Here is a 20,258-nt window from a genome sequence, read left to right on the forward strand (position 1 = left end):
CCCGAGAGCCAAATTCTCTTCTCTCAGGCTGTCCGTGGCGGGTATAAGAAGAATGCAGCCCAGTTGATTTCACAGGCTCAATCCACTCCAACGGTGAACCACTTCCCTAGGAATTAGACGCGATCTTCAATCACAATGGTGTCTCAACAGATCACACAGTTGTCTCCCCAGGCCGACCCTGAGCGGCCAGACTACATGAATCCTGCGGTTTTTCGACGAAACTGCCTCCCGGCGCGAGCGTATCACATCCCTGCAACATCGATGCTCCTCAATGGAGACTGGGAATTCCAGATGGCCAGGGCCCCGTTAGCAGCACCAGTGCCTGACAAGGAAGATATGAATGAGGCTTGGTCCAAGATCAGTGTCCCGGGTCACTGGCAATTGCAGGGCTGGGGTAAGCCCAATTACACCAACACACAATTCCCAATTCCAGTGTGCCCTCCATTCGTACCTACCGAGAATCCTACTGGAACGTACCGCCGTCGGTTCCAATTGCCAAAGGAGTGGAATGAAACCGACGAGATTCGGTTGCGTTTCGATGGGGTCGACAGCGCGTACCACGTTTGGGTGAACCAGAATTTGGTGGGGTATGCACAAGGCAGCAGAAACCCTTCCGAATTCGATGTTACGCCTTATCTTCGGAGGAACAGTGACAATGAGATTTTTGTACGCGTTTATCAGTGGTCAGACGCGACTTATATTGAGGATCAAGATCAGTGGTGGCTGTCCGGTTAGAATGACATTGCGATCATACGTAATAGGAGAGAAGCATCCACTGACACTATGATACAGGAATATTCCGCGACGTGACGTTAATCGCGTTCCCAAAAACTGATCGGTTGAATGACTGGTTCATTCGTACAGACCTAGATTCGATTTACACAGACGCAACACTGCTCGTAACGATCGATTACCAGGTATCGAAGCAAAGTAGCCTTGAAATCCGATTGATTGACTTGATTGGTGGCACGAGAAAGACGATATCCTCAGCGGAACGAATCTTGCAGCCAGAAATTTGCAAGGTTGAGCTCAAAGTGCCAGTAACTGCTCCCAGGAAGTGGACTGCCGAGCGGCCTTACCTATATGAAGTGGAGATGATCTTATCGACCCCGGGATCTGACAAGACCTTGAAGACTACCCAGCGAGTTGGTTTCCGCAAAGTAGAGCGCAAAGATGGTCTGATCACAGTCAATGGGAAGGCCATCAGGCTTCGTGGTGTTAACCGACACGATCATCACCCTCTTCTGGGTCGGGCGGTGCCACTGGATTTCATGAGAAAAGATTTGCTTCTTATGAAAGCCCACAATGTCAATGCCCTTCGATGCAGTCACTATCCTCCTGACCCTCGTCTTCTAGACATGGCAGATGAGCTGGGTTTCTGGGTCATTGACGAAGCTGACCTAGAGTGCCATGGCTTCTATGATGCAGTAGCTCGCCCGATGGACATGGACGAGACGCTTGGCTATGAGGACCGCAAAGCCCAAACATTCCCAAAGTGTGGCATGCACACATCGGACAACCCCGCTTGGCAAGCAGCCTACGTTGACAGAATGCAAGCACTCATTCAACGAGACAAAAACCATACCAGCGTCATCATCTGGTCCATGGGAAATGAAGCTTTCTTCGGTAGTTGCCATCGCTCCATGGTTGAGACCGCCCGGGCCTTTGACAACACGCGTTTGATTCATTACGAGGGTGACATTCACGCAGAGACGACAGATATGTTCAGCTTCATGTATCCTGATATTGAACGCTTGCGATCACTCGCAGTTACTGAGGATGTTGCCGATGACGGTACGTTTGACAAGCCGATTATTCTTTGCGAATATGCCCATGCCATGGGCAACGGGCCAGGTCTGCTGGCAGACTACGAGAGATGCTTTGATGAAATCCCACGCTTGCAGGGTGGTTTCATCTGGGAATGGGCCAACCATGGATTGTGGGTAGAAGGTAAAGACGGTAAGTGCGGCTTTTATGCCTACGGTGGAGACTTCGATGACTATCCTAATGACGGAACCTTCGTGATGGATGGACTCCTGAACAGTGCCCATGAGCCGCTCCCGGGTCTGCTGGAGTTAAAGAAGGCTTTCGAGCCAGTCAAACTGGAAATCAAGGGACAGGTTTTGTCTCTGAAGAACAAATACGACTTCTTGGATCTAGACCATCTTCAAGCTTCGTACAAGCTTGAGGCATTTGGCAAAGAGTGAGTTTCATGGTTCTTAATTGGATGATATCGAGAATACTAATGAGCTATCTTAGAGCTAAAACTCTGGCAACCGGATTACTTGAACTACCTCATCTTTCAGCCGGGCAGTCTGCGGAGGTGCCTCTCCCAGCAGAGCTCTTCCAGCACAACTTTCACCCGGCCTTCTTGACCATTACATTGCACCAGCGAGAGAAAGTCGAATGGGATGAGGATGATTTTACCGTTGCTTGGGCGCAAGAGTTGGTATCCGTCCCTTCTGAGAAGCCCTCTGCCATCGGGTTGAGCTCTAGTCAGATGCAAAACGCCATCAATATCAACACTGCCAAGACCACTGTTTCCATCAGCGGAACGGACTGGTCCTTTGAGTTTGATCGTATCCACGGACATCTAAGGAAGTGGGTTTTTAAGTCGAACACGATTCTCGAGTCTCAGCCCAGATGCCGGGCCAGCCATGGTTCCTGGCTTCTGGCGTCCTCCCACGGACAATGATGCACCTTCCGCTGCGCCGTACTGGAAGCGATTCGGAGTGGAAAATATCACGAATCAACTTCGCTCATTCGAAATCACATCATCCGGGGCAGGTGATGTTTGTGTCAAAAGTGAGACATTCCTTTCGCCACCGGTTCTCTCCTGGGGCTGGAAATGCCTCGCACAATACCTAGTCAAGCCCGACGGGTCACTGTCTGTATCCATCAAGTTACAGCCCAGGGGTGCTGCACCCACCACTGTCCCACGAGTTGGTTTGAATCTTCGCGTCAGCTCTGATCTGACATCTGCACGCTGGCTCGGGCTTGGACCCGGGGAGTCCTACCCTGACAAGAAAGCGGCGCAGAAGTTCGGTCTGTGGAATGTTGACAGCATTGATTCTCTGCGGACTGATTATGAAGTTCCCCAGGAGAACGGCAATCGTATGGACACAGCGTGGTTGGAGCTCGTTTCGTCAAATGGAACTGGCTTCCGTGCAACCCCGCAGGAAAGCACTTGGTTGACTGGGGGTACTAGTGGGTTGAGCTGGACCGCCAGCCGGCACTCCGACAAGCAAATAGAAGATGCCCGGCATCCTTGTGACCTGGTCGATGAAGGTGCCTTGTTCGTCAGATTGGACCGGCAGGTCGCGGGAGTTGGGACTGCGGCGTGTGGGCCGGGACCTATAGATGAGCACTTAATTTCTGTGCAAGATATCGCGCTTGGCATGCTGTTAGAACCTGTCTCACTATAGGATGTGAAACGTCGTGGTATATACCTAGGTAACCACCTGTCTATCAATAAAATGACAAACTCTTAGTAGCATCATTAACCCCTAACGACTTTTACATCAAAACACCCTTCGGATGAAAATATGAGTGCTCTTTGTCAAAATTATAGAATATTCCAAGGTTGGAGTCAGTCAGTGTAGAGTCTAGACCAAACCGTAGATTGGGCCTACTTACTTGAAAGCCATATCGGAATTAGCCTCTCAGGTAGGCGGTATCTGCAGTCTCTGTACGGCGCTCGAGAAGCGCAGGGTGGTCAGTAGTTGCATATCGGGGTATTAAGGCCGGTAGAAAAGGGTAGTTATAGTATAGTGGCACAGTAAAAGTTTCCAAGCCCTTGTTGACCGTCCTGGTCTCTGTCTTCTTGATGGTGGACTAGCAGTTACCTAAAATGGAGTGGGGTTGCCAATCTATTCCATCTTAGGTAGCTACTGATCTGCCATCAGAAGGGGGTCAATAATGGTGGGCAATAGTGGTCAGGAAAATACCCCGATATACAACTACTTACTGACCACCCTGCGCTTATCGAGCGCCGTAGTCCTTGAAGGCACTTCAACCATTTCACTTGTCCAAATCTTAACTCCAAAATTGAACATTCATTCAACTTGAAGTATAGAAACTCGCCGATTGCGCGTCACGTGCAACCCCACTTTCAGCTCCGCGTGGGTTTTTACGACTCGTTTTCTACACATTCTACATTCTAATCCATATACTGCAGTCGATGAAAGCCATTGCCTGACTTAATCAAGTCTTTACGTCCAAGACTGTTCGCAGACATCGGAAATGAAGAGGTTCCGGGCGGCACGAGCGGTCTGTCTCACGATGTCCTGTCCTACTTCTCACATTTTAGCAAGTCCACCCCGGGAGCGGGGACTAACATGACTCGCAGTGCGATTCATGTCGCCAACGTAAAACAAGGTTAGTTGACACCGAATACTAACCACATTGCTGCATATTTAGTAACATATTTGCCAGATGTGATGCCCGAGATCCCTGTGGACCCTGCATGAGCTTGGATGTAACGTGTTTATATGGCACGGAAGCTATTTCGTAAGTGTTTGATTTAAGTTTCTCGAAGACCGGAAACTCATTTTGAATCAGAAGAGGGAAAAGTGAGATGATTTTGGATACAGTGCTACGAATGGAAACTTCAATCGATGAGCTCAAGAATATGATGGTAAGCATGCCTGTACCTCCTTTCTGTGATTCTCCTCACTGAGAACAAATCCCAGGCCTTCAATGCCAGAGGATCCAATGTAGTGAACGAAGCACAAACAAGCTCGACGTCACCGATGTCAACAATTGGACCAATGTCTCAAGATACACGCCAACATGCAAGTGTTAGCACTTCCAAGGACCTCACCGAGAGTGCCGTCCTGTCATCAGGCCACCTTTCTTCCACAGAATCGCTACTGAAGTGGCCTATCTTTCTGGATCAACCGTCAATTCGAGAGGAGGCTAATAAATCATTATTGTCGATGGAGTATAACCGCTCGCCGTTTAAGAATGCACTTTATGCCATATTTCCCAGCGTGAGCATGTCCGAAGTCAAAGCGATGGTGAGCATATTTCAACAAACATACAACTTTTGGTTTCCGACGATGAGCTTGGATAATCTCAAGTCTATCCAATTGAAAGTATCACATGAAGACCTGGAGCCTAGTTCCCAGTCGTGCCAAGCATTACTGGTAATGGCCTTGGGATGCATCGGGGCTTCAGTGATAGACGAAGGCATTTCAGTCGATGAGTCTCAGAAGCTCAAACAAAGGGGTTCGGCATGGTTCAATGCTGCCATGAAGATGCTGCATTTGGCACATATAGAAATGAGTGTAGAGGCATGCCAATGTCTTCTACTTACTGGGTAAGATGGGAATATGACCATCCGAATGCGCTAGGACGGAACTGACAATGGCATATTATAGCCTTTATTTCTCTTTCCTGCAGAGGCCATTGCAAACATGGTCCCACGTTAATAGCGCAGCGACCCGCTGTCGCTTTTTATTGCAATGTACCTTCGACAACTCAGAGCGTGACGACCGCGAGATCATCATCCGAGTATTCTGGTCGTGCTTTGTACTAGAGAGGTGTGCAACCTCCCAAAGCTAAAAAAAACCCGCCTACTCACAAAATCCTTTACAGCAACTACATCTCAGAGCTACCATCGCTCCCGCAAAACTACAATGCGGAAAAAGAATCCATGATCTCCCTCCCCGGGAAATTCCGCACCCACGAAGACCCCGAAGAAGGAGAAAAATCCACATTCTACCTCCTCGCGACCATTGCCCTCCGCCGGCTTCTCAACAGAGCCCACTACATGATGTACGATCGCGAAACCGGGCTCCAAATATACTCCAGTCACTTCCTTTCTGTCAACCAAGAATTGGCCCGCCAGCTGCAAGATTGGTACCAGACGTTGCCGCCCAGCTTGCAGTTCGAAGAAGATGGGAAGCCCGCCGAAGACCCATACAGCGAATACCTCCGACAGTGGTATCTTAGCTGCCGGAGTGTGATTTACCGACCGTACCTGGAATGGGCCCTCGCTAACCCGTCGTTTGATCTCAATAATGATCTTCATGTGTTAGATGGGTGCCGCATAGCCCTGGATACCTGCCTCTTCAAGCTGCATCATCTGAAGCAGATCCCTTATACAGTGATGGTTGACACATGGCTGTGCTCCTTGTCGTAAGTTCTAGAACAAGAGTTTTGACTGTATTCTTAAGGCTCATCATTTGGATATTTACGTGCAGGCTAGCGACCGCAGTGTTGACTCTCATGGGTGGCTTCTGCCACCCCCAACTGATGGCACAGCTCCGCCGAGCTGCATTGATAGAATTGGGCCCGCATCTGCGTGCTCTTCTGCAGCGATGGATACTTATCCATGGTTCTTCGCCTTCTCCGGGCGTTGAGAAATCCTTAAGGCTGATTATGAAAGCGCATGCATTCTTCGAAAGCAGGAACGTGGAATGTGTCTCCTCTCAAGAAGAAGAGGGGCGCCCCTTCTCTTACATTTTCCCCGACTCTCATGGATAAAGCTTCCGATATGTGAATTGCCAATGAAAACTCATATAAAGTTCTTCGTCCTCGACATGCCACCCACGTCCTTAGATATTAACCCAGGCCCTTGGTTTTTCTGGCTTCGGGGTCTGCGAGGCGGCCTTGATGTTCCGCCCGAAGCGCTGCGGGAAAGATAGGGAGATCAGTATGGAAGCACTTGGGATCGCCATCACAACTGCACCATGAAACCAGATTTCTCTCTGTGATGGCCCAATGGCTTGATGTCTTATCGATTGTATGGTCGGGTTATTTCCCATAAGGACTCGAGGAAATCAACGCCATTAAGGATGCAAGAATCCCCTGGGGGGTATTTCATACGGGTGTCCCGGGCAGGCCGATACCACAGCCGATATAACTGAGGATGACAGTGCCATTCGCATGGCTTGCATATAAATTCAAGATAAAAATATGATGATGATAATTTCATTTACGTGAGCCCTCGCTTCGACAGTTGATCATACATAAACCTCGTCCACGTTGAAACGGATTCGTTTTTGGTCTCGTGGTTAAATCTAAATTTCCGACAATATGAACTGACAGGCTAGCATATACTATATATATAGTACCTGTATACTACTAATAACTAGCACCTACTACTCATGTAGGAACTCCCGCAGCTTCGACATTAACGGACCCCGCGGTGTTTGATGTGGGTCTCCGGCCCGGTGTCTGATGTGGGCCTTCGGCATGTCAGATTCTTCAAAGGTTAATATTCATCTCTCTGATTGGTTTGGTGATTTACTCGGCAGAACATGCGGCTCGTCGGAGAGAACACAAAATCTGATATTTTAAATCTCTGATGATAGAACTTGCTGCTCCTGATCTCCAGACGCAGGTATGAGTTCGAATTTGAAGGTTTCGTTAATCCCTTGGGATGCTGAATCAGTAACACATCGACGGTGGCTCTATAACCAGAGAATACAGTGCAATTGGGACCATGAAAAGGTCGAGGAGGAATGGAGACAGCAACAAATTAGAGGTGAGAAATGCATGTACTGGATTGTAAGTTTAACCAATCATCTCCTGCTACATGAATGACCGAAAGAAATATCTGCTAATTGAGATTATAGGTCCGTCAGTCAGACTTGGGAATTGAAAAACCTCCCAATGTGAATGAAGAAGTGCTTCACGATACTGCAGAATCAGTCAACGGGAAGACACGCCGTGCATTACAGGTAGCCTTTGTCCCAATTGGCCATATCTCATTAGATCCCAAGAACAAAGATGCGGAAAGACTTGGTATTGACATGCCTTCTGAACGAGTGTTCTGGATTAAAAGCTTTTTCATCTTGCAGTCACTTCAAGGTGGGGGAATTGGACGTGCAGCTATGGACGCAGTCGAAGATATGGCGGCTCGGGAGCCACTCTGCGCCCAGACTCTTATGCTTGACACGGTTACGAAAGAACACCAAATCAGAGAAGACTTTGCAATGTCTACATACGGGAGCATTCCAAAGGTAAGAACATACATTCGAAGCACATCCTTCAACTCTATATTAAATCACTCCTTCTCTACAGATCACAAATGAATCCTGGTATGGTCGCCGGGGATACACGCCTATCAAGACTGTGCCGAACTACTATGACGTGTGGGATGGTAATGGAAACAGGTGGGATATAGAAATTGTTTTTATGAGAAAGGATATTCAATGATTATTGCTGTTTTTGGATTGGAAAAGCCTAGAAACGTAATATTCATATGTGCTAATATATCATTCTCGTCACATCATGAGTCTGCTTTTACCTAGTACGATAACTTCGTATGAGCACGTCAGCAAAGTCAAGATGGCATACTCAGTACTGTAATTAGGAGCGAATGGTCCATGCGAGAAGCATCCAATCGGATGTTTGGTTTGGCGACCAAGAGCAAACAATGGGAAGAGGAAATCTCTCGAACAACCGATCCAGCTAGTATCTCTCGAGATGAATTCGGGCAAGCTGATTTCTCTGGAGGTGATCCCCAGCGATGTATAGAATTGCTCTACAGGGAGTCGAGATATTTGAGGAAGGAGGGCAGATAACAACAGAGATGGCAAAATTTTAAAAAGAACGCGTGTCTCGTGGCCATGGCGAACTCTATACCACCATGGCAAAGCTCACAGCCAACGGAATTGACCAATCCTATACTTCTTTAAAGTTGGATTCAAACCAGCATACGCGACATACGCTGGACCAGAACCAGGACGACATGGACTGCAATGGCAACTTGAAAGACTATAGGCATGATTCTTAAAGCTTCTCAGGGACCAGGGTAGCCAAGGGAATCGAGTCTTGCACTCTCAACCGCCCGTACTCCCGTGGCCCATACAATCACTCCGTCTGTCGAAGTTGATGAGATTATGATTAAACTAGGAGGCCTTCGGTCAGATTATAGGGCTAATGTTCTGGGGGATACTGATTGTGCTCATACAAACCCATCTGGGCGGGGTTGGAAGAGAATTATGAAACGTTTGTTCCAGTATTGATGCCAATGATAGAAGAAAATGAGGATTTCTTATCTAATTTTGAAGGAAAGATCAGCTACAGTAAACTATGAGGCTCACAAGATCTACAGGAGAAAACCAAGATAGTCAGAGACACCACCAGCAAACCATGTTCAGAAAAATAAAGGATATAAAAAATGATACAAAAACGCACAGTTTTCCCTTCATCTCGTCTCACTGGCGTTCTCAGAGGGAAGCCAAAACGGTCAAAAAGCCCAGAGGAGCGCCGTCGTCCCAAGGGTCGTTCAGGCCGCGGGGGAAAAGCCAGTGGGAGGGTTGAGGTGGTGTTGCAGGCGCCGCAGGTGGAAGAGGGACAAGCGTGTACCGGGACGAGACCGGTACGACCTCCACCTTTGCGGAGGTGGGCAAGACAGCGGGGTCAGGCAAGGGTCGGAGCCTCCCCAGGCTCAGTTAAGACTGGGAGGGGAGCGGTGGTGCCCTCGGCCGCTAAAATGACCCAAAACTGTTAGCGCTTAATACTAGGGCATAGGGACAAGGATGAGGCTCGTGAGCTTAACTTACCCGTCTGGAGCCAGTTCCAGATTAACGCCCTTGGAGGTTGGCAGCCCCGGACAAAACCTCGCGGAGGCTATAATTACCACGAGACGGTGGCGAAGGTGGTCAAAGTGACCATGGTGGAATTTGGGTAGAACGGCATTGTGATGATTGCTTGATCAAGGAAAGATTGAAAATTTAGGATTCATGGGATAGAGATATGATAGAAACACCCTCTACCGATCAGGGTTGCGCCTGTCACTGGGGCAGATGTAATAGTACGAGTAGTACCTGCCCGTAGACCTGCCAGACCCATGGCCCATGGGCAGGTACGGCATGCCCATTTACAAGCCGCAATTGCCAATTATTTTTTAAATGCCAAAAAAGGGTGCTTTTTTCCAATAACCGTGATCTTCTCTCGTGTTCACTCACTCACAAGGTACAGTGGCGCCGTAAAAGTTACCAACTGCTAGTGGCTACTAGTACTCTGTTTAAAGAAATATTAATGAACTAATAGTAATATGTTAATTTATTTGGTATGATATTGATTAAGATATTTAAATATAGTTTAATAAGATAGCAGCGGGCGGAAGAACTTCTATATATCTTTGAGAACTCTTAAACAAGAACAGATAGTTGTTCATCGGGGGTACTTGGACGTGGCGGGGGTGTATCCAAACATGTATAATAAATACATATTAATCTAGGATCGGAAAGTGCCCTGTTCCATATGTATAGCCAAAAAATGTGCTAAGAGCGGTTCAATTAGCGAAAAGGGTGGTCCTTCTAGCACCCCTCCGAACAAGGATGTTGGTCTAATAAAGCAATACCCCAAGCAACGTTGGAAGCGTGGCCAATAAGAGCTCATCTAGATAAACTATGACCAGCCCTGGAGTATTTTTTGACCTTTAGCGGTACTTGGGGAGGTTGATTTTGTCCGATAATATTCGTTGAGTCGTGAAGGACACTTGAGTCTGAAGGGGAGGATAAATCGCTGGGGTGGGGTGCACCTCCAGTTGATGATGTACTTATAATTCCCGTGAAACATCAGACCATAAAGCTAAGGCATTTAGATGCATTAAATTGGAAATGGATCTGATATAGAATCAAGTTCAATGTTGAATTATCCTTTCCATTAAAGGTTAAAGGGCGATAAATCAAAGTGAAACAATTACCCCGGTAATGGGGTTGGTGTGCCTTTCTGAATGAAAGTGGACCCCGATGCTCAGCAGACCTGGCTTTGGCTCAGTTTAGCTGGAATAGGAAGGCTGAGGACCTTCCAAGGGTATGATGGTTTTGGCCCCCATTGCCGCAAAAAGTGGCCTCGGGGCAGATCTCCCCGCCAAGATCGTAGATCTTCGGCCATAAGCACAAGAATTGTCGGCAGGGTATGAATCCTATCTAATCTCGTCACTATCAGAAAGATGCGGAGATGATACTTTGACAGTAGCGCTGTGAACAAATCTTAATCAGTAGCAAGTTACTCCATTACAAGGTTGTCCGACTCGATCTCCATGGGTATTTTAAGTCAAAGATGAGACGAAAATGTACCCTTTTCCATTCTATTGCATAAAAATTGATTCTTTGGAATTAAAGTGACAAGCCTGCTTGGCTTGCAGACTTTTGATGTCATTATTGACTTGAGCTGCCCCCAAATTGCTTCTAGCGGGTGTGTTACTAGTGCTTATTCTTCAGTGCCCCGTTTGAGGTCTGAGACTAAGTCGGCTATGTGAATTGCTTATGCAGATCCTACGTCATCACCTTCAAGGGGGCTAACTTATGAATCGAGACTTGCGAATTTGGTCATTGAAATCGTCAAAAATGACAGAATTGGGCCATGGAGAGATTCCGGCTAAGATGTGGACTGAATAATGCGAGATAAGTCCACACACGGGGAGCTCCTACCGGAATATTAGCTATCTATGTTCAGCACGGGACCGGGACAAACGGTTTACGACCCCAAGATGGGTCGGTGATCAACACTTCCATTTCCCAGTTGTCATTGGGCAAGTCGTACCTAAACCCTTGGCATGTTTGAATTTCGCTCTGGATCGACGATGTGTTGTCCATATCGGTTTTCGTCACAGCCAGACTCCGAGTCAGACTCCGAGTCATTGGGGCCAATTTACCATACTCAACCCTATCCAGGATAATTTGGCCCCTTTTTTTGTGGAGCTGTCAAAGATCCCCGACATCTCGTATGTACATATCGCCTCTCTTAGCCTTGCTTGACAGTCGCACGTCCAGTCTGGTGGCAGGAAGTGCGCTCAACTACTGCGATTTCTTTTTCTTAGAAAATAAATAAGGGGGAATATGCTCATGGTCCAGTGATTGAAGAGCTAGGGGCTTATTGGGATCTTGGTATACTACTAATATTTTTATTTTAGTCATTGTGAGGATATGAAGGTGACTTTGGAAGGTACTAAATGTGGACCCCTGCTCAATGATTCATGCCTTCGAACTCTATACTATGTTCCTCAAACTTGAAGTTGTGAAGTCTCCACAGCTCCTACTACATTCCAACGAATTGTACCTGACTCTACTCGTAGAAAAAGGGCGCAAGTTTCTTGGCGTCAGATTTTGTTGGTACAATTTGATCTCGACGAGGTATAAAAGGCCCTCGGGAAGCTGCCCCAAGGACAACACAAGCTCTCAATTCTATTCCATCAACAAAGTCTCAACTCCACAATCAATACCATGGCTCCTCTCCGCACTTTCCTCTATATGCTGGCAGCTGCCGCACCCATCTACGCCGAGCACCTCAAGGTCGTCTGGTCGGCTGGTGACTTCTCTACCATTTCCGGCCCGGCCGGCGGCAGTCAGAGCGGCCATTACTCCGGGTTCGCGATCATCAACGACGCTGGTGATGCAATCTACGACCAGAGCTTCCCCGATGACCACTCACCCTGTTACAACACCGGTGACGGCCGCACTTTCACCATTGAGGGCGACTGCTGGGCCTCTCCTCGCAAGTTCCACTGCAAGGCTGACTTTGCGGGTCACCCTGACAGCTGTGCTGTGCAGGATGGTGATGGCAACGAACTTGGATCTGGAGACGGGCAGACAGACACCAATTTCATCGGTATTGCTATCGGACAAGACGCCAGCTGTGTTGTCGAGTTCGAGTCCGACGATACCGATACCGCTTGCCCCAAGGACGATGGCAACGGCCCTCTTCACGTTACTTCCGGTTAAATTAATGAACCAATGATTTGGGGGAGACAATTTTTACACATGTCAAACGATTGGGGTCTCTTTGTTACATAGTCATGCCAGTACATATATAGATTTAAATGAAAAGGAGCTCTATAGGAACTCTTGATGTAACTTGATATTAAGTACTAGTAAGTGTACAGAGTAGTGTCGTGCGTAGTATCAGGACTGAAAAGGGAGAGAGTCACGCGACCAGTGAGAAAGGTGAGAGCGAGAATCCAGCAGAGCTAGGTGAGTTACCCTGACCAGTAGATCCATAAAATAAGCTTTGGTGGGATTTCATAAGATAGTTTAGGAGGTATGTTTCTTCGCGCATATAATGTATCATTTTGGTGTCCGAATAGGCTGTTGAAGTTCCGGTGATAAATGAGGCCCATGTAATTAATCTCTTATATGAAATGGAATAGATAGCCTAATCGAGAAATGCTGGTGGAGATTTCGGGATCGTAACCCGATTCTAGTTGCCAAGCAAAGTAACCCTGAGCCTTTTCGGATCAACGCGATGTGATTTTAGATACACAGCTTCCCGGGGAGGGGGGGAGGGGCAGGGTTGCAAGTAATATAGTGTTCCTCATATATCAAGATCGCAAGTTCAAGCTCCAAATATATTAGGCGTCCGCCATTTGGAAATATTTGCAAAATCTAGCTCATTGAAAGTATTTTCTAGGATCCATGGTTCATGGATGTAGTTACCCTTATTTGTTTTTGTAGAATTCACATATGGCATTTGTCACTTTGGCGCATCAATAGACTTGGACTTATAATTAGATCAGGATGCTCTAGAGTAGGAGCTTACACCAGGAGTTCTAGACCGAATAAAGCCTTCAAGTTGTACACGGACAGAGCTAAGAAGTCAAATGATGCTGAGGCACCTATGCCTCAGGCATAAAATATCGCCCTCCGTTGCTGCCTAGCTCCCGGATATCTTCACTTGTTCGAATGCACATGCATTCACTCCTTTCATGATTTTGATATTCTGTGCGATAAAGTGCTGAATACTACCCATTCCAGGAATGTTCTTCCCTCGCATAGATATCGGGATTATTGAACAGCCACAGGCATGGAAAGTTTGCCCCGCAAAAGAGCCAGTGGGACCATCGGTGTTCTCCGAAAATCGTTAAAAGTCGACCTAGCAAGGTTTTGATGATAAGAAAATCTCCAATTGCATTAGCGTTGGATGTGAATTTAACGAAGGTCTTTAAGTGAACGCTCTCAAATACTTTTCCAGCACTCACACCAACAATTCGAAGAGTTCATTTCGCATTTCTTTTTTTTATTGCGGCACCAAAGCTCCTTGTATACCATACCGCTTTTCATTTCGCCCGCAACCTGATCCGATATACCACAAAATCTGTAGCCCAAAGCTGGGAGAGGCTAAACATGCAACCCTTTCACATTGTCGCCACTGGTTATAGTCTCAATTACCTCCCAGAGTACATTGCCCTTCGGCATGGGTTCTTCCGGGAAGAGGGACTCGACGTGACGGTGCAAATCCCTACACCTTGGGACGATGTGCTCGACGCACTCGCCGATGGTTCTGCTACAATGTGCCTTGGGGGAATCTGGGTGCCGTCCATGTACCGCAACAGGGTACAGAATTATACTGTCTTCGCACAGATTGCGAATCGGGCGCCTCTCGCCTTGATTCGACGTGCCAGGGACAAATGTTTCAAGGTATCTGAAGTGGCTGGGCGCACTGTCTTGATAAATTCGGGTGGTGGGGCCAGTTTTGGCCTTTTCTTCAAGATGCTGCTGCGTGAGAACGGTGTTGATGCGAGATCAGTCGACTATATTCAGGATTTGGGTGGTGAAATGCTGGGAAATCTATTCCAAGGCGGCATGGGCGACTACTTCGTCACCGATAGTCTCTCTGCTCAGGCTATGGTCGCGCGCAATCCTGATGTGGCTATTGCCATGCAGCTGATCACGCAAGACGACGTCCCATGGAGTGTGTATTACCGAGAAACTGCCACAATAACACCAGAGATTCTAGACGAACAGAAGCGGTTCTGTATCGCTCTTCAGAAGGGCATAGACTGGGTCCTCCTCCACGACGCAGAGTCATTCCAGGACGAGCTCTCCGAACTCTTTCCCAATGTTCCAATTGATGTCGTTGTCTCTGTTACCAATGACTTTCGTCAGAATGGCATGTGGACGACCACTTCTGTGCCCCGCGGTGGTTACGACCGCTGGCAGCTGGGGCTGCGTGATGCGTGCCTAATCACGGAGCCAATTGTTTATGAAGATCTTGTTGACAACGCACCTGCAGCCGCTGCGCAAATCTTTGTGAAGCCAGCTCCTGAATAATATAATTAGTGGCCTCGGGCACCAGTATGCTAAGAGCTATCCAATTAAATGCCATAATTGTCCATCCAATCAAGAAAGTCCAGTAAGCGCAGCCCAAACACAGCCTCGCGATAATTCATGCGCCCATCGGAGTTGACCATTCTCTTCAGGCTGCTCTTGATCCGTTGGATTTTCGCATATTGGGTAACCCCATGGAATCGTTCTGTCGCAACAAGATAGACTCAACTTCATCCACAATAGCCTCAGTCTCAGCGGGTTGGTATGTCATATCGTTTTCGTGAATCCAGTCTTTGAAATGGCCCTTCAACTATCAAGGAAAGGAAAGGAGCGCGTCCCAAACAGAGTCTCTGAAAAAAGCTCTTTCGAAATTTCAGGATGTCCTGACGGCAGAGCAGCAGCAGCAGTTCAAAGACAGCACGACAATACCAGACGCTGAAAGAGTTTTGTTTTTGCTGCGAAGCTCGACACTGAGGATAATTGCAAGACAAGACGAGGCGTTGCTCCAAGACTGTGTAATTTCTTAAGTCCGACACAGCAATTTGCGGGGGCCGTCGAAACGTTCGTGAGCTCCAATCCAAAGTTTGCTGCTCTGGGCATGGGCGGGGTCAAGACTGCCATCACGGTGGCCAGCAACGTCGCTTCTTATTTCGATAAAGTCACCAATATGATCATGGAAATTGGCCTTATTTATCCGCCCTTTCAAGAGTTTAGCCATATTTACCACGGCTGTCTTGATCTTCAACAAGCGCTGTGTGACTACTGTTCCGTGATAGTCTAGCTATGCATCAAGATCATCGAGGTGTCTCGTCGGACCTTGCCGCACAAGCCATCTCTTCTATCTGGTCCCCTTTCGAGTCCGAGCTCAAGAGCTTCATTGATCGGCTTGAATCTGCCAGATATAAGATCGAGTTACAAACAAAACTTGCGTCAGCACAGGCAGAACAAGAAACCAAACAGCTTTTGGAGTATGAGAGTCAGGAAAAATGCCTCTTTCAGGCCTTCGGCTTTGAATTTCTCCAATGATCATCAAATCAACATAAAGAGACAAGACAGTGGCAAATAGACCAGATGGAAATTGAGACGTCATTCTTGAAAACCAAGATTCGACAGACTCTGTCTTCTGTTGACCATATTCGACCGTGGAAACGATTTCTCAAACAGCGAATTCATTTGACTGCGGAATGGCTGATGAAGAAACCTACATTCCTTACATCGAAAGAATGCCCTAAGACTGCCATTCTTTGATGTTCAGAAGCAATGGGCATGGGGAAGACTGTCCTCATTTCCAATGTGATATCCTATCTACATTCATGCCGCAAAGATCATGAGACCATATCTCATTATTTCTGCTCCTCCGAAGACCAGGATTCATTGACTGCAAAGAACATTCTGGGGAGTATTTCTCGCCAATTACTCGATCTCCTTATGGAAAGAAGTGATCATGGAAGCCTGCTCTCGATGCAAGATGGTTGCCAGAACGTCGACACGAGCGAGACTGTTGAATTTTGCTCTCCAAACTAGAGAGAGGGAAAGACCTACTGCATTGTTTTAGATGGATTGGATGAGTGCAAGCCAGCTCTGGTCCGGGACATCGCCCGGGCATTGGCTACACTTTGTTGTGGACCTGTCAGAAAATTGAAAATTATATGTTCAGGCCGACCTGATTTGGAAGAAGACTTGTTCAAGTGGACCAAGCCACAATATTTCCTGCTTATCGATAGACAAAAGCTCAGTGCTGACATCGATCGAGATATTACCACATCTCTCAACGATCGCCTAGAAGACGGACTGCTTGTGCTTCGAGATCCTGAAATTGTCATGCAGATAGTTGGTGTCCTACGTGACGGGTCCAAGGGAATGTAAGTATAAGATCCAGATCTTGGAGGGCCCCCCGGGGGCTTTTCGTTCCTTCTCTGGGGTCTCCCTGTTGTTGAGAGAGATTAGGCTGATAGTTATATCCAAGGTTTCTCTGGGCTGGTCTTTGCATCGAAGACTTATGCGAGCCCGAGTCCTCCTATGACCAATGAAATCGCGATCGAGAACTTGAAATTCTCCCACGACGCATGCAAAATGGAAATTTTACCTACCACTAGTAGGTATTCGCATAATACTAGTAAGAGACTGCCACTTATGAAATAGCAACTGTGGGGTAAGGAACATACCAGGCAAACTATGAATTTAGAGCACTGAATATAGCGTTCTATTGGAACGGAAGATTTAATACTGATAATGTGCGATGTATTTCGACTTTTAATTCCCAACCATGCACCAGCCCAAGGGCAAAACAAAGAGAGTATATACCTATCCAGAACATGTGCAAAGAAAACAAGACATATGCATAAGCATCCACCAAGGTAGCCTGGCAGAAAGAGTGAGACAAGAAGAGAGTCCGAGCTACAGAGTAGATTAGCGCTTGCCCTGGCGCAGTCTCTTCTCCTTCTCGTAATTGTTCGCCGCACGACCCTCCTCGCTCTGGATCTCGGCAATGAGCTTCCTGTACTTCTTCTCGTACTCGGAATCGCGCTCCTTCTTCTCGCGCAACTTCTCGCGTGCAACGAAGCTGGCATCCTTGCGCAGCTCGCGCATGGCACCCTTCTTCTCGCGCTTGTACTCTTTCTTGAGGCGGTTGGTCTCGGCACGCTCGCGATCCGGGTCGTAGTGCTTGTCCGGGTTGAAGTTCTCCTCGAACTTGGGGATGGCTGATTTGATAGCTAGCGGCTTGTGGTCGTGGAGGAAGAGTGGGCGGCGGGTGAGATGGGCTTGGGTCAGGTTCATGTTAATCTTGTCCAGAGCAGATTTGACGGGCAAGACCTTGTTCTTGAAAGATTTGGAAATATGCTGGAGTACGACTTGGGCCGGTGTGAAGATCTCGGTGAAGGCAGACTTCTCGGACCACACGTCCGAAGAGGAGCCAAGGAGAGAGGCGAATGTGGTAATAAGGGATAGCTTGAGTTCTTCCTCCGCCTTGGGGTCGTTAGGAGAGTTGATGACGTCGTCGAATTGCAGCTTCCGCGAGGAGATCTTCTTGGATGATTCCAGGCGGAGGGTCTCTGCAATCTTGCGAGGGGGGGAAAGCTCTAAGCTCGGCGGCCATTTCTGTAGGAGCCAGATTGCAGAGGGCATTCAACGCGTAGTTGATGAATTCAGGCATGTATCTCTTTGAGACGGCCTGATACTGAATAATCAGGGTTGCAGCGAAGGCACCACTTGCCAGATCAGTCAAGTCTTCAACGTTGCACTGTCCCAAGTATCGGGCAATACACAGATGAGCAGGGGTGGAGACGGCGTGGAAGTGATCTGAGGTAGGAAAGATTGTCGAGATGCCGGACAGAATGACGAGATCACCGGGGATGAGGTTTAGGGGACGGACCTTCGATATCTCACGAAGGCGCGCACGGAACGCCGTTGCCACGTTAATGGCGTGTGTCTTGGCTAACGAATGGATGTGACGCAGAATATTCTCGATGACTGCGAAGGAGGGCTCCTCGGTCTCGTCGGCCATATAAGCGATATGCTCCACGAGGATCTCAGCGAACTTGCCGAGCTTATCCTTGTTGCCGGGCTTGAGACGCGGGTGGTGCAGGGCACGAATGCGCTGAACGATTGTCGGAACATCCTGAGCCGGCACATTCTTGATAATTTCAAGGAAACTATCGTGATCGGCCGGGCAGGGGTATGTGAAAGCCAATTTACCGGTGGCGGATTGAGTGATCCCCACAGCTGTCCCGGTTGTTGATGTTGGGAGGGTCATTCCATTGATGAGCTCGTCCTCCTGCTCGGCCACATCAGGCTCGTCATCTTCTGAAAGCTCCTCTTCCTCCATATCGCTACCATCCAAAGATAGACTGACATTTGACCTGGTCTCAACAAGGTCGTCGTCGATAACGAAGTCGTCCTCATCCTCGACGCCCATATCGGGGGCACGTGGCACAGTCGAAGATGTTGGAAGACCAAAAGCCATCGCATCATCCTCTTCCTCCTCCGACTCATCTCCTGCGAAGAAAGAATCTTTATCGTCGTCTGCCATATCTTCATCATCGCTGACGTTCTCTCCACGCATTCGCTTGAGTCGATCATCCTCCAATTTCTTGAGTCGTTCGGCTTCCTCCTCGGCCTTTTCTTCGACCGTCTTCGTACGATCCGTAGGTGCGGACCGCTTGTCAAAAGTGAATTGCTTGAGTCGTTGATCGTATTGCTTTTCTGTGTCCTGCTGCTCCGGTGCTTGCATCATAGCCGCGCGCTCTGGGTTCATAGCTGCCAGATCCTGCTTGGCAGGCTCATCATACTTGGGCGGGGCCTTCATACCGCGAAGAGCCTCGAAGAGATCAGGAAGTTCCTTGTCCAGCTCATCTCGTAGATCATCGTCATCTTCTTTGGCTTGTTGCCGCTCGTGCTTGTGGAACTTGGATTTGGCAATAACCTCCTTCATCACCTCGGCCTTAGATTTCTTGCGTTCGGGGTGACCCTCGCCCTCGGCTCCAAAATCAATGAAGTCCTGGTCTTCCTCTTCTTCCTCTTCTTCCCCATCTTCAGGGAGGACTCGTTTCCGTTTTCGCGATTTTTCGTCGTCAGATTCTCCACCGTCCAGGCCATCGGCATCGAAATCGTCGAGAGTTTTCCCGTCGAGGGTCAATGACTGACCCATGTGGGTGAGTTGGAAATCCTCCTCCTCATCTTCAAGGTTGAACATAGATTCCTTGCGCATCTTCTTCTGGCTTTCTCTGGCGAACCGTTCGGCGGCTCGTTCTTCGGGGGTCATGGTGGGATCATTTTCACCGAAACGGCGATCGACTAGTCCGCCAGTCTTGTGGCGATCCTTCATCTCCTTCAGTAGTGTGTCACGGCGCTGTTCGTTATGGTTAGCTATGAACATCACCAGCCCAGAAAGTATCTAGATATGTAACCCACCCTTTCCTCGCCCAGAGACTTGGTAACACCTGGACGATACCCCTTCGCGGCTGTTGAGGGGCCATCGCGAGTTGTCGCTTCGAATTTGGTTCTGTTGCTAGGAGCCTTGATCTCGAAAGGGTTGAATCGATCTCGAATTGCTTGCAGAGCGGCATTGCGCTGATTCCGATTTTGCGCCGAAGCACCGGTCTTCGCATTTTCGCGCTTTTGCTTCTTAGACTGCTGGGGGCGGATCACACCGCTATCCCGAAGCGAAGTCTTCAGCTGCTTCAATTGCGAAGGCGGCATTGTTGTCTGGCTGGACTTTGCGGAGTGGTTCCTTTTTTTTTCGTTGCTTCA

The 20,258-nt window shown here is 48.2% G+C and overlaps 6 protein-coding genes across 6 annotated transcripts; 5 read left to right on the forward strand and 1 right to left on the reverse strand.

The window, feature by feature from the left end:
* Positions 1–135: 135 nt before the first annotated feature.
* Positions 136–3,425, forward strand: N7481_008944 (Glycoside hydrolase family 2 N-terminal; the record flags this gene model as incomplete). Its single annotated transcript, XM_057268163.1, has 4 exons — positions 136–730; positions 793–2,203; positions 2,260–2,601; positions 2,639–3,425. 4 exons carry the CDS (start codon positions 136–138, stop codon positions 3,423–3,425), a joined length of 3,135 nt encoding a protein of 1,044 aa, XP_057118840.1.
* Positions 3,426–4,576: 1,151 nt separating this feature from the next.
* On the forward strand, positions 4,577–6,489 carry N7481_008945 (fungal specific transcription factor domain-containing protein; the record flags this gene model as incomplete). Its single annotated transcript, XM_057268164.1, has 5 exons — positions 4,577–4,636; positions 4,692–5,320; positions 5,382–5,543; positions 5,599–6,141; positions 6,207–6,489. The coding sequence occupies 5 exons, from the start codon at positions 4,577–4,579 to the stop codon at positions 6,487–6,489; spliced, it is 1,677 nt and encodes a 558-aa protein (XP_057118841.1).
* An 861-nt stretch (positions 6,490–7,350) lies between these two features.
* N7481_008946 (uncharacterized protein) lies at positions 7,351–8,166 on the forward strand (the record flags this gene model as incomplete). The annotated part of the gene is made up of 3 exons (XM_057268165.1): positions 7,351–7,515; positions 7,584–7,970; positions 8,032–8,166. 3 exons carry the CDS (start codon positions 7,351–7,353, stop codon positions 8,164–8,166), a joined length of 687 nt encoding a protein of 228 aa, XP_057118842.1.
* Positions 8,167–12,188: 4,022 nt separating this feature from the next.
* Positions 12,189–12,686, forward strand: N7481_008947 (uncharacterized protein; the record flags this gene model as incomplete). The annotated part of the gene is made up of 1 exon (XM_057268166.1): positions 12,189–12,686. One exon carries the CDS (start codon positions 12,189–12,191, stop codon positions 12,684–12,686), a length of 498 nt encoding a protein of 165 aa, XP_057118843.1.
* Positions 12,687–14,084: 1,398 nt separating this feature from the next.
* N7481_008948 (ABC transporter substrate-binding protein) lies at positions 14,085–15,011 on the forward strand (the record flags this gene model as incomplete). Its single annotated transcript, XM_057268167.1, has 1 exon — positions 14,085–15,011. The coding sequence occupies one exon, from the start codon at positions 14,085–14,087 to the stop codon at positions 15,009–15,011; it is 927 nt and encodes a 308-aa protein (XP_057118844.1).
* A 2,406-nt stretch (positions 15,012–17,417) lies between these two features.
* N7481_008949 (snoRNA-binding rRNA-processing protein NOP14) lies at positions 17,418–20,207 on the reverse strand (the record flags this gene model as incomplete). The annotated part of the gene is made up of 3 exons (XM_057268168.1): positions 17,418–18,107; positions 18,178–19,857; positions 19,920–20,207. The coding sequence occupies 3 exons, from the start codon at positions 20,205–20,207 to the stop codon at positions 17,418–17,420; spliced, it is 2,658 nt and encodes an 885-aa protein (XP_057118845.1).
* Positions 20,208–20,258: the final 51 nt, after the last annotated feature.

Source organism: Penicillium waksmanii (assembly GCF_028829765.1).
Source record: "Penicillium waksmanii strain IBT 27052 chromosome Unknown utg000008l:1.0-5622682.0:1.0-5626561.0, whole genome shotgun sequence".
Classification (NCBI taxonomy): Eukaryota; Fungi; Ascomycota; class Eurotiomycetes; order Eurotiales; family Aspergillaceae; genus Penicillium; species Penicillium waksmanii.